Raw genomic sequence first — 13,591 nt, forward strand, 5'->3', positions numbered from 1 at the left:
GCATTAAGACTCAACCAGGGTTCCATGCAAGAAGTTGGAAACATTTAATAATCCTGGGAAAGAGGGAGTCCCACTAGGATCACGGGGGGACTCTAGAGTCCCCAAACCCCAAAGGCATTAACCTACAATCCTGCATGGAGCTGGGCCCATGGGTCAGGTGCTGCCTCTTACCTGTTCTCCAGCAGCGTCATGCACACGACCTCCCGCACACCTGGGTTGTTGGCTTTCTCAATGGAGCAGCTTTGCAGGTTCCAGGTAGCCAGCCTCAGGACGGGTCTGCCGTCTCTCACGCCCCCAAACATCTCCACAGAGGGGCGAGTGGATATGATCTGGGTTGGACCCCCAGGAGGAAAGTCCAAGTCCTCGCTCTGGAGGCTCAGAGAAGTGGGGCTGGGGTGAGGCTTGGCAGTAAAGTTGAGGCCACCGTTGGTGTTCGTTGAAGGGGGCCGGGACCGCTCTGCAAAAATCTGATGCCTGATTTTGTCCAGAAAGGAGGAATTGATGCAGTCCATCCTCACCAGGTCCTCGATACTTTTGAAGGGCCCGTGCTCTTTACGATAGTCCACGATGCTGTTGGCGATCTTCTCGGTGATGCCGCGGATGCTCATGAGCTGGGCCGGGGTGGCGGTGTTAATGTTGATCTTGGTGGCAGAGAGGTGGTGCTCGGAGGCCGGGTCCTTGCGCAGGGAGCTGGGCGAGTGCTGCGCCGAGCTGCCCTTGCTGCTCACGCAGATCTCGAACTTCACCTGCTCCAGCTTGGCCGCCCCCACCCCGCTCACCAGCGCCAGGTCCTCCACTTTCTTGAAGCCGCCGATGTACTCCCGGTACTCCACGATGTTCTGGGCCACCACCCGGGTGACCCCGGGCAGGGTCATCAGCTCCTCCTCCGTGGCCGTGTTGATGTTGAGCCTCTCCTGGTTGACGAGGATGTTGCTGAAGTTGCACGCCGCGCTGAACTTGCGGCTGTGGCACAGGTCCGCCGGGTCGCGGGGGATGGAGCGGTGGCAGCCCAGGCTGCCCCCCATCTCACCGCCTCCGCCGCGCCGGGCCGCCGGGGGAGCGGGCGAGGGCCGCTGCCGGGGCTGCCCGCCCGCGACTCATGGACCCCGGCGGGAGGCCGGCGACGCCCCGCGGCTCCGCGCCAGGGGACCCCGGCGGCTGCAGGGCACCCTGCAGACAGACACCACGCCACGCCACACGCCCGGTCAGGCGGACCCCCGCGACCCGCCGCCCTTCTCCTCCTCCCGGGGACACCCCCGCTCCCTTGACGCCGGAGGTGGCTCCGCTCCGGCCCGGCCCGGCCCGCGGCAGCGCTCACGGCGGTTCCTGCCGCTGCCCCGCCGGCGGTAGTAGTAGCTCGGCGGGAGCTCCCGCCCCCTCAGCCCTGCCGAGGCGGGGCCAGGGCCGCCGCCACCGCCTCCCGGGGCGTCACCTGCGCCGCCCCCGCCCCCGCCCTCGCCCCCGCCCGGTGGAGGCGGCGGGGACCGGCCGGGACTGCGGGAGGGGCGGCCGGTCGCCCCGACGGGGCTGCCCCTGGGACCCCGGCCCCGGCCCCGGCCCCGGCTCCGTGCCGAGCGCCTGCGCGGGGCGGGGGGGGCTGACCTCCTCCTTCGCGGCCCGGCCACTCGCCCCGGAAAGGTGGGGTCGGGCTCGCAGGGCCCAGGGCGACCCAAAACGGCCCCACTGCTGTCAGCTTGCCCTTAAGGGCAGGCTTCGCTCTTCCTCCGGGCGAAGGGCAGGCCGGGCTCTCAGGTGCTCGGACGCTCGCCGCGCCACTCCCGGCCCTGAAGTTCCCCGAGCTCGCCTCTAGGCAGCTGGCAGGGCGTAAGTGTGTTTTAAAACCCCACGAAAGCCTCATCAGTCATCTCCGCTGGCTTTTTTTTTTTTTTGCTTTTGCAGGCGCTATGTTTTTATACATCTGGGTAAAGTCTGCTTTTTTTTTTTTTTTTTGCTTTTTCCTCCCCCACACGCATCTCGAGCAATGGCGAGAGCACTCGACAAACTGAAACTCCCTGCAGAATGATGCTTTTGGGCATATTAGATCTGCATGCTAGGTCTGTTTCAGCCCATGGCCCCTGGTCTACCGTGTTACCTAACCTTTCCCTGAGACAGAGTACCACCATTCTGCACCAAAATCGTGGTTGTGTACCACCCGTGCACCTGAGCTGCCTTTAACATAGGTCGTTTGTGTCCTGAGAGCTGTGGCAGCCCACCACAGTCCATGTTGGTAAAGCCGCTGAAGTATTTACCCAGCTTGTACTGCATCGAGTCCTATGCTGCGCTGTCTGCAATGCTATCTGTAGCCAAATTAGCTCATCTGAAACTAGCCTGATTATGCCCACACAGGAGTGACTGCAATGTCAATGAATCCGAAATATAATCGGTGGGTGTAATTGAAAGGAAGGAGAAAAACCAAAAGAAAGAGCAACATATGCTTGCAGATGACAGCTGTGCACCCTGATGCTGCCTGATGCTGCCAGGATACATATATTTCTTTTAACTGGACAAAATATGGTGCACGTATATTTTCAACAACAAGACTCTTGGTTGGCCCTCTAATGAAAATTAAGCAGCTTGTAATAGCGGCTTATACATGTATTTTTCATGGCAAGTTGATGGAAATTATTTGGGTTCACCTAAAATAAAAGATTGAATTTGTTCAGCTTCTTGGGGAAGGAGAATGCAATGTGCATAGGGGAGTATAGACTGCACAGGGCTTTCAGATTGCACGGGGCACAGCTGCTTTAACATTTGCACTAGATCTTCTGCTGCAGATCACACATTTCTCTTCTGTTCGCCTGAGCAATAGAGTCAGCAAATTATCATTACGGGAATGGGTACTGGCTGCATTAGGGTATTGGCTCTCTGCTGACTGTTGGAGTGGGGAAAGTGCTCACTTAGGTGATTAAATGCTTCCACGTCTACTGGAAAGTGCTCTGTGCGCTGCGATAACAGCAACCAATGCAGCAGAAGTCATGCTGGGCCTAATCCTGCTGGGATGATACCAGCACAGAGCTGGAAACAATTAACCATTGAAACAAGTATTCTTCAGGAGGCAGTATTATTACGGTAATAGCTCCACAAGCTGTTATCTCAATGGAGAACATACTCTTCTGCTTTCTACAGCAGGTTGTTTCGAATTGATCTAGGCTCATTAAATAAGTTTTGAAGCTGCAAATCACCAAAATCCATCTGAGGCATCATCTATGTTGCAGGCAGCACTAGGTTTTCCGTGTTTCAGAGAGAAGGCAGGAGCATGTCCGGAAAGAAGATAACAGACGTCCCTCTCGTCCAGCGCTTTCTGCTGTCAGCAACTACTCAACATTTTTTTAATCTGCAGCACCAAGATAACTTGCAAGACTGGATGCAGCTGAGGAAGCAGAGCTCAGAGGGATGCAATGAGTATCCCACCACCTAATCCAGAGTATGACCCGTGCTAATGTGAAGTGCAGGTGGCAGAAAGGGAGTTATCACTCCATTAGCCCCTTACCCTTATTTTTTTGGTCAACACTATGAAAATGACAGTTACAGCGAGCTTATTGAGCTCTGAGTCAACTTTTGACACATCTTGGTATTTTGGGGAAGTGCCAAAAGTTGTGAAAAGGTGCAGGTTTCATTTGTATTTTAAAAGGTCAGAAAAAGAAAAAAAAAAGTCGACTGGCTTGACGTCAGTGTTAGGAAATCCATTAACATGAGAAACCTAAAAATGGGGTGCAGTCAGTAAATGACTGAAAAAACAAAGGCAAAGTTATTGACAGCCAGTGTAGGCAACAGAAAACAAATCTTGTAAAACCCAGGTAGATACTACATTTTATCTTTGATCCAATCCCAAGCTCAGTGTATTTAAACTTATTCAAGAAGTGATTGATCGTGATCTGCTGGTGCTCACTGGCTGGCAGGTAGGCTCCCCGGGCTGCTCAGTACCTAACATGGCAAGTGGCCACAATTCCAAGATTCCTGGATCTCTGTCAGCCCCAACAGGTTAGAGGGCTCTGATATGCTGTGGGTGGCTTATTCCTCAGGATCAGCTCGCTGCCTACCAACCAGCTGGCTGCCTGCCAGGGCTGGCTTAAAAACCTCTCAGCGTAGGCAAAATTGACTTTTGTCGCTCTGAGGGTGTGAATTTGGGGAGGACCTCGCAGGGCCAGGCAGGCTTCGGCAGTGAGAGGAAAGGGGACGACACCTGCAAAAGGCCCTCAGGAGCAGCCATCGCCCATTGCGCAGAGTTTTTTCATGTATCACTATATAGGGTTATGAAGCAAGCAGCTAGAGGCCAATGGTTTTATCACTACCCAGCAGCCATTTGTTGATCTTGGACTTGCTTTGCCACTGTCTAGAGCCCTCCTAGGCTGAACAACTTGCACCCTGTCCCACCAAGCATCTAGTGAAACAGGTTCCTGGACAGCTGAGTAGCACCAGGACAAGCAGCCGGCCGCGTGAGAGATGCAGAGGTAGGGTAGTGTCATCTGCTTGCCAGCTCTGGAGGTCTCAAACTCCTCTTCCCTGCAGGAATTATTCAAAGAGGAAAGAACAAAACTGAACTTTTTCCATAGGAAGGAGGTTCTGCAGCACTTAAAGCCTTTAAATGCAATGTTTAAGGAGGATATGGAATTGCTTGAACCCATAATGATGGGGTAGGTGCAGATACTGCTGAGCAATGTCCTTTGGCTTAAGTCATGCAAAGAATCAGCCTAGAGGCCACTACATTTTAAGGGCATAACTTCCCAGCATTTTAAGATGGTCTTAAAAAAATCTATTAATCTATTTTCACATTTTCCAAAATGCACCATCTACATTGCAGAGACTCTAAACAAATAAACTCTGTATCATGGTGATGGCTTAGAAGGAGCCAGGAGATGTTGCTCAACAGAATACCACAGAGTTTGCTTTCAGTCTTCAGGCAGCAATTGCAATTCCTACCAGCCCACCACATGATAGCAGCGCCTTTCCCAGCTCTCACTTGCACAGCTTTTGGGAGCAGGGCGCTTGGTGCTGAGAAGCGGTCACGCTCCCAGGGACCACATTTTCAGATCTGCTGCACGGAGGTCTTAATGGGCAAGGACTCGAAAAGGCAGCTGATTAACTGCAGTGCCTGTATTTTTATTTAAAGGAGCTATTAAAATAATTGTTTTCCTTCCGAGAGAACATCTTCAGTAACACTTGTAGCAGATGCCTGAGGCAGAAGTCAGGCAGTGTTTTTATGAAGACGAGTAATAACAAGTAGGAGTTAGCAATTTCATGAGCAGAGGGACTTACAAAGTCTGATTTCTGATGGCTCTTTCCTCTGCTGATTTTCCGATGTATCATAATAATGCTGAGTATCTATTAGTCTCTTAGTGGGGTCATCAATTTGGATGTCTCTGTTCTATATGGCCATCAATTATTGTGGTACTCGTAGGACCTCTGTATTTTTGAGACATTTAACCTCTGTCAAATTTGTTTGAAATTATCCCACACGCTAATAAAATCCCTGGGGAGGGGATAACGAGCAGAATAGCAGAGTACACAATCACATGAGCTTTTTCTTAGGAATCCAGTGTCTATGGTGTGAGCTCTTTTTCCTGTAAGGCATTTTATATGGCTGCCAAACTTGTTGCAAAAAGATTAAGTGATGTCACTGGTTCTGGGTTGCCAAGTTACGAGTGTCACATCCTACAGAGAGATACACTCAGAAGGGTGAGCAGCAGTGACTCATCCTTATACCTTGATTAAGGCTCCATTTTGGTTGGTGTTGGGTCTGAAATCCAGACCTTTCTTTCCCACAGGAGACCCCAGCCACTTGCCCACAGTTCTGTCTCATCAGCCCATGGTGAGACAGCTCGTCCTGGAGGGAAAAGAGAGGAACCCACACCAGAGGAGACGTTCTCCAGCAGAGCTTGGGATGTGGTTTCCAGTTTCCTTAGACAGCCAGGGTACTCTTCCCCCACATCTGAGGTGACACTTAATTACTCAGATAACCCTTGGGTCACAGGGCTGGAAAGGAATTAAAAAATCTAGTCCTTCCTTCACCTCGGGCAGAGTCACTGAGGCCATGCATACAGAAACAGAAGCTTCCCTGCTCCAGGCCTCCAGTGGTGGCATCTCCTGAACTTCCCAGTTGAGAAATATGGCAGGGGACCTGTATCACAACTAATGTTTCCTTTAAGGCCTAGTCTGGAAAGCCTCTAGTAAAAATGCCTGCAAATCACTGCTTTGTGAATTTGGCAGGAGGGAAGAGTCAGAATTTGTGACTTGGTGAGCTAGGTGTCTAAGCTGTCACCCTGGGCAAGCTTTCTGCAGTTCCACCCAGAAGCAAGCATCAAGTGTATTTTTGTGAAAAAGATATGAGCGATAAGGTTTTAGGCACCTCGATAGCCAAGCAAAAGGAGAGGGAAGGTAAGCAGAGATGCTGGAAAGGGACATTCAGTGTAATGTTCAGCACTTCACAGTGCTTTGGTTATCAACAGCTGCACAGCCAGCCTGTCAAACATTGCCTCTCCCATAGACCTCTTACCCTTCAAATGTCTTTAGGTGATGCCTTTTGCTAACAGATAGGGATTTAAAATGCAAGCAAGTCAGCTCACTAATTTATAGTGAACTGGGGACTTCATAGGGAGTTTCATTAGTCCCTTCTAAACATCTGCATTTCAAAAGCAGGGTAACTTGTGGATGTTCAGTGCCAGAAATAATGATAAATATTGCAGCCTGTCTCCTGATCATTCTGTTGTTTCACTGCATAAATTATTATTTTGCATTATTTGTCATTTATACCTTACTTGTTGTTACTAGGTTACCTTCTACTACATGAAGAGTTAAATACAATTAATAGTTTTGTTAACAAATTTTAAAGATATTTTTTAAAAAATTCATGTTTACTTTTGACTTTTCAAAGAGTTTCATGAACATTAGTTAACTCATGCATACAGCTTTTTTAACTCAAAGTGATTCTGCAGTTACTGTAGCAGCCAATGCAACTCCGCTCAGACTTATATATTACTTACAACTTCTGCTATTCAGGGATTTTGCTTTTGGGATTTTTTTTGGTATAAAAACTTAAGAGCTCAGGCTCTACTTCTCATTCACATGGACAGTTCTGCTTCAGACCCTGAAATTATTCAGAGAGACAAAACCTGGACTCTTAGTTCTCCTAATTTTCTCAGGTGTAAGGAGAGGTCAGTCAGGTCTCTGTGTTGTTTACTTGTGCTAAGATTTATTTGTTTCCTGTCTTTGCCTCTTCGTGTATAAACTTCTGTTTGTTAAGAAGAAAATAAACCACAAAGTAGAGTCAAATTTTCCCTTAGCCCTAAATTCTCAGAGATCTGCAGAGGACAGAGCCTCAGTATAAAGCCAGAGCTCTGTTGAGGATCAGGTCATTGGTTTAAGAAACAGTAAATGTTTTGTTTAAGACTTTTCACACAAAACATAGTATCTTGCGTAAATTAGTATCTCCACACTACTCTCTTGAGAAAATCTGTCTCTTGGATTTCAAGTCCTGCACCAACAATTTAATATGGTTTCATGGCCTCAGCCACTCCCAGCAGACTTTGAACTTCTCTGAGGAACCTCCCTGACAAGCACACCTAGCTCCCTAATTATTACAACATCTTCTGTGAAGGTTTGATCCAATTCCCATAAAGACAGAGGAAGGATGCCCAGAATGACTCAAAATGGTGCTCTGCCAAGTTACGCGAGCAGGCGGACCTGTGCTGTTGATGGAATTGACTCGCATGGTTGTCCATCTGAAAGCCAGGTTTGTTCAAATGAAAGAATGAAGGAGGTAAGAAAGCAGGACAGTATAGAGGTCTTCCTCTAGAACCAGGTCCTGTAGGATGGCTGCTTGGAGAAGGCAGGAGAACTCAGGTCAGCAGCGTCTGGGGGAATGGGCAGCAGAGCATCTGAGCAATACTGGACCAGTGGAGGACAAGCAAGTTCCTAAGCACCTGGAGATGAACAGCACTGAGCTATTTAAAACCAAAAATGAAGGACCCATTAAAACTAGCTTTGATCCCTGGGAAGACCCTGGCACAAATAAGGATTTTACGTTCTTGACAGATAATTAGGTGTTCAAAAATCCCACCAGCGTGGCTTTACCAAAGTCACTTTTTTCTTTGATGGGGAGACTGGCTTGAGGGATAGGACAGAAACAGCTGATAATGACAGAGGGGGTGGAAGAGAGTATACTTACAAAGCTTGTGGGTGGCACCGAGCTGGAGGGCCTGCAAGGACTTGGGCAGGTGGGATCAAAATTCAAAAGAGTCTTCACAGATCAGAGGGATGTGCCAAAACTGACAAGGTGAGTTTTGGTAGTGACTTAGGGAGGAGAAATCCACAGTATCTATTCAAACTGAGGAATAACTGAGCCACAGATGGGGCAGGAAAGGCTCGACAATGTAAACAGGAATCAGCAGGGTGGCCTATTAGGTAAAGGCTGTTTCTAGCTGATCTCATGAATCCTAACAACATGATTTAGGAAGATAGGTATGCAATGACACAATTACAGTCAAGAACATGAGGCTTAGAGCCACCATACCAAAGTATTGATGAATTACTGCCAGATGTTGTACAAGTTGCAAAAACCAAACAGTTCCCCCAAAACAAGACGCACAGCCCTGAAGTTTTAAGCCTAGATACTAGTCCTTGCTTATGCTGAGTAATATATACTCTGATAAAAAGCTTAATTTGAATCGCAGGGACTATGAAGTACTGTTGGACAGGAATAAACCTTGCATAGCCCAGGTTGAGGAGTTTGCTGCCTAAATAAGGGCTTAAATTACATGAGATATCAGAGCGTTCTTTTCACTGTATGTGATGTTATGGCTGAGGTCATGTCCACAGCTCCAAACCCTATTCTAGCCAGGTATCATCTGCTTTGAAGAGGCTTTTCCAAAGTTTGAAGAGCCATGAGGAAAAATAGCTGTCACGATCTTACACAAGCTTTTGCATTGTTAGCAGTACAAGCTCCCCACACTCTGCAGGACGTTCATTCCTATTCACCTGGTGTACTTGTTAGCATGACTCAACATGAAAACAACACAGGAGATATTGGTTGGCTGTAATTTCTATGCAAACATTGTTCTGAATATTGTGGGACTTTGGTTTTTCCTGTGATGGATTTTCAGGCTTTGCCGTGGTTTAGGAACCTCCTCCTTCAAAACCAATCTCACTATGTAACCTGAAATCAGATTTTCATACTTCTCCTAAGTATCCTGAAACATGCAGTTGATTAATTTTGATCTCATGCCGCAGATAGCCATGTCACATACGGACATGCTTGCCAGCTGGTACTTAAGCCACATTCTTCCCGCGTTAGTCATGGAGCATGCCTGCCTTTAACCTACACAGTGGCAGATGATTATGGGACACAGGGTGCTCCTCCTGTGACTCAGGAGACGTTCTCGTTTCCTGATGCTGCAAGGTGCCAGGCATCCCTATCCTCCCACCTACCAAGTGACGTCAGGGGATGCTGGTATCTCACCAGCATGACTCCTAAGATAGGACAGAAGGAAGACAGGACACTCAGTGGGGACAATAAGCTCAGAGAAATGGTTGGATGAATGACTCGCTTAAGCTGACTAAGGTGCCATCCCAGAGGTGCCAGTTGCTGAATCTTTCTCATGCACACACACATGCAAGCTGTGGCAGTCAGACACCTTGGGGAAGACAAACGCTGCTTCTTCAGTATGTATACCATACTGCCATCCCAAACTGGATGTGAACTCACTCCACTCTTAGCATAGGGCTGATTGCATGGCGACCTTCATGCCTTGGGCTTCAGGGTGTCAGGTACCTCTTTTGGATATGCCAATTCCCTTGGCCTGCCTGACATCCAGCACTCATAGGCAAAGTTGTCAGGCTGCCCACAGTTCACCTCTCAGGCCATTACATTTGTCAGGGATGAGTTACCCAAACTACGCAAGCAGTTGCTATTAGGTGCACTGTCACCTTCATGTTGCACAGGGATGGGGAGACTGATTTTCTGCGAACCAAGGCATCGCTCATACTATTTATTTTTTTTCCCTGCAGCTTTTTCCATTGCATTTCACTGCTTGCAGGCATTACTCCTAATAGCATAGGACAGTAGGGTTTTAGAAAGGCAGGTTAAAAGAGAACCCGGAATGGTTTCCATTTATTTTAGACAAATTCAATATAGTCATTATCTATCATATCAATAGGGGTTTGCAGGTTTCTAATGGCTCTTGGCCCAGCTCTGTGAGGTCTTTGGACCTGAGCCCACCGTTGCATGCTGTGCATGAGGATCTGCCATCTGCACTGCCCTCATTGAATCCAACTTTCTCTAGTGTGATAATGACTAGCTGGAGTGTAGGGGATTGCCCAGCAATGAGGAAGGGTGTCAGCACATGGCCTGCCCAGAGTGTGTTTGAGATAGGCAGCCGTGCACGCTAACAGTTGGCAGGGACACTAAATTGTATTCACATCAATTGATCTTGATACCATCTGGTTCTGAAAGGGCTGATTCTGCAAAGACAAACACTTGAGGGTTCTCGATGTCTTTGCAGTAAATTGAAAAGAAACGGGGAAGGAGTTTTTCTCTGTCTGTATTCTTTTGTCCTCGCTGCTTTTAGGTAAGGTGAGACAAATTTGCAGATTCCCTTTGGATTGAAGCTGGTAGTTGTTTAAGGCACAATGATGACTGTATCACAAGAACAAATCATGAAAGAAACATTGTTAGAGAAGAAATCTCTCGAATCAGGGAAGGTACTGTATTTTCACCTTCATTAAGCTCTGAATTTCATTTGGTTTTGCCGGGCAGAGGCTCTGGCAGGTGTAATGTGGGATGCGCTGCCCAGCAGAAACATTCCACCAACTTACTGCAGGATCATAAGCTGAAGTAAATACTCAGACACAAGTTCTCTGAGGTGTTTGCAAGTCCCTCAGCAGTGCCAGGGGCATTCTTCCCCTTGGATTTCAGGGAGGGTTAGAGACTCCCAGATCAGGCCAGGCACAGTGCGTGAAAACAAAAAGGCAAGACAAGAATTGGTGTTACCTTAAATCAAGTGGGGAAAAAAATCAACCAAAAAAGAAAAAAAAAACCAAAACAACCAAACAACAATAAAAAACAACACCTGGTTATATAAAGGCCAAAATAGGTCTCTTTCCCATGCTCCAGGAAGATCTCAATGCATTCTCTAACTCACATTTTTAAATCAAAACGTTCAAAAAGATTGTATCAAGTAGTTTAACTTTCCAGAACTGGAACATTCAATAAAAAGTCAACTATAATCTTGATTTTAAATATTGAGTTAAGATTTAAGAAAAAAAAAAAAATCTTAGAAAAATATCCCGACAAAATTTCCTTGATTAGAAAATGCCCTCTTGCTAAAAGTTTCAGACATTTGCAATGTCAAACAAGCTCACTGTTAAAAAGAAAACAAAACAACCCCCAAACTTTTAAGGTTTTTTTCAGAAAGGCTTGAAAAATCTGTAATATTTGACTGATCTATGTTGTTAAAGGAACCAGCTGTAAAGGGGTTTACCTCACTATACTGTGTCAACTTTGTTGGGTCAGATATTTAATGCTTGCATATTTTAATCTTTGGATAAAGCACAGAGGCTGCCCACAGATAAGATATCCAACACTTTCCATGCTGTCTTCTAAGTTGCCTATGGCTTCACTTAACAGCTCGCTGACTCATGTGATGCCATCCCAAGAGGCTCATTGTCAGGCTCGCTGAGAGACATTTAAGATCCAGGAGCAAATTATCCAGGAGAAGCTATTTTCTTTGCTTCCCACCTTCTGTGCCACCTACTTGCCTTTCTCTTGGCATCTACTCCTGCTCTTTAGAGCTGTTTATGACTTGGAGCAAGCGGCAGAGGAGCAGCAACAAAGGCTGAGCTGGGTGAGGAAGCACGGGATGGTGCAAGGGTTTCTCTTGGCACCTCAGCAACCTCGCAGTTTTATCTCCTCTTCACAGTTCTGCTCGCAAGGCTCTGCCAGCCCACTGCTGTGGGTTTTTTGTTCTCCCTGTCAACCAAGAGACCCTTGGCCATGCCTCTGAAACATTAAAGCTGTGTTAAGATCAAAACTTAGTGCTAGGATTGCTGAGGTAGAAGAGAGGGGCTCTCATATCTGGATGCAAGAGAAGAAAATCTGTCACTCCTAACCACGGCCTAGTTATTATTATTAGGACTAATAAAACTAATTTTAGTTATATTAAACTCTTGAAATGTATTCAATTTCAGCAGAAATTTCTGAGCAATCTTCCCCCACCAAATATCCCCACGAAAGTGGTGCAGCCCTGGGACAGGAGTCCAGAGAAGCTGAGGAATTGCCATCCTTGGAGATATTTAAAACTCAATTGTACATGGTCCTGAGCAACTTTGACCAGGACATCAAACTAGATGATCTCCCTTCCAACCTAAATTATTCTGCAGCTTTGTAGAAGATGGTGGTCCTGAACTTGTTGCCTTGGCAAATAGGACCTGGGGGAGGATTTGGTGAGCTGCAGACAGCATCACTATGAAAGAGGGAGAGGAAGGGAATAGAGGATGAGTAGTATGGGACTGGTAGTTTCATATCCATTCTTGGCAGATCCATGGGGATAACCATCCCATTTTAAACTGATGAAGTAGCCTAACATTGTATGTTATTTTTTGATGGTTAAAGAAGATACATGTTCTAAACTGGATCAGAAAAACCAAGCAAAAATCCTCATCCATCTGCTCTCAAATAATTAACTTTTTTTTTTTTTGATTCTGCAGGAATGGAGATAGTGGTTTGTTAATACTGTACAAGTAAATCCACGAGTCCTGAGTCAAAGCTCTGTTGAAGTGGTCCAGCAGAGAGACTCCCTAGTCAAGAAGAGGTACCTTCTCTAGGGAAGAAGAAACACAGCAGCCTTCAACCAGCAACATCACAGAGCTTTTATTCTGCTGTCACTCTGCATGATATATGGGGTTAATTTTAGGAGAGAAAAAACTGGCAGGCTTTTTTTTGCCAAATAGGGAGAACTTCAGTCACTTTGGAACAACAGAAGCAAAGACAACTCAAGGGAATTACTCATGTTGTAAATGGAATTTGATTTTCTAATGCAAATAGCAGGCTTTAATTACAACAAGTTGAAACAGTAGAACATTTCCTTACTAAAAAGTTTGAGGGATTTTTTTATTGCTGGGACTCCTAAGCACACACATCCCCTTCACATAGGAGTCCTAACAATGATAGTAGGGTTTAACTTCAGCCAAATACTTTGTTAAAATTACCATAATTGACAACAGGAATGTTTTCCCTTAACTTACTTCTCTTAAGGACCAACCACAGATACCATGATGTGCACATAGTCATTGTGTGATATACTATGTAGACACAGAAAGGGACAATTACCTCTGCTTTGGGAAAGGGAACATTTCTTCATTTGAGAGCACGGCCCAGAAGAGAAGTAACACAAATGGATCTCCATCTTCCACAGTAAATAGGATCTGCCATCCCTCAGAAGAAAGACATCAAATACTAAAGTCACATTAAGATTCTGCTCAGTACTGGATGAAACAGGCCTTGCTAGCTTGCAGTCATTATATTTGATAGCATCTATAATAAATAATCAGATTATGACTAATTGCATTAATAGGATAGCCCAGGGATCAACGCACATGA

At 46.6% G+C, this 13,591-nt stretch overlaps 1 protein-coding gene across 1 annotated transcript in view; it reads right to left on the minus strand.

Annotated features, from left to right (window-relative positions):
• Window positions 1–1,357, minus strand: part of EEPD1 (endonuclease/exonuclease/phosphatase family domain containing 1) — a 65,098-nt gene extending 63,741 nt beyond the window's left edge. The window contains exon 1 of the mRNA XM_075056888.1: window positions 172–1,357. Coding sequence (XP_074912989.1) covers window positions 172–1,025 — 854 coding nt within the window. The 5' untranslated portion in view covers window positions 1,026–1,357. The remainder of the gene's footprint in view (window positions 1–171) is intronic.
• Window positions 1,358–13,591: the final 12,234 nt, after the last annotated feature.

This window comes from Buteo buteo, chromosome 2, assembly GCF_964188355.1.
Source record: "Buteo buteo chromosome 2, bButBut1.hap1.1, whole genome shotgun sequence".
In the NCBI taxonomy this organism is placed as follows: domain Eukaryota; kingdom Metazoa; phylum Chordata; class Aves; order Accipitriformes; family Accipitridae; genus Buteo; species Buteo buteo.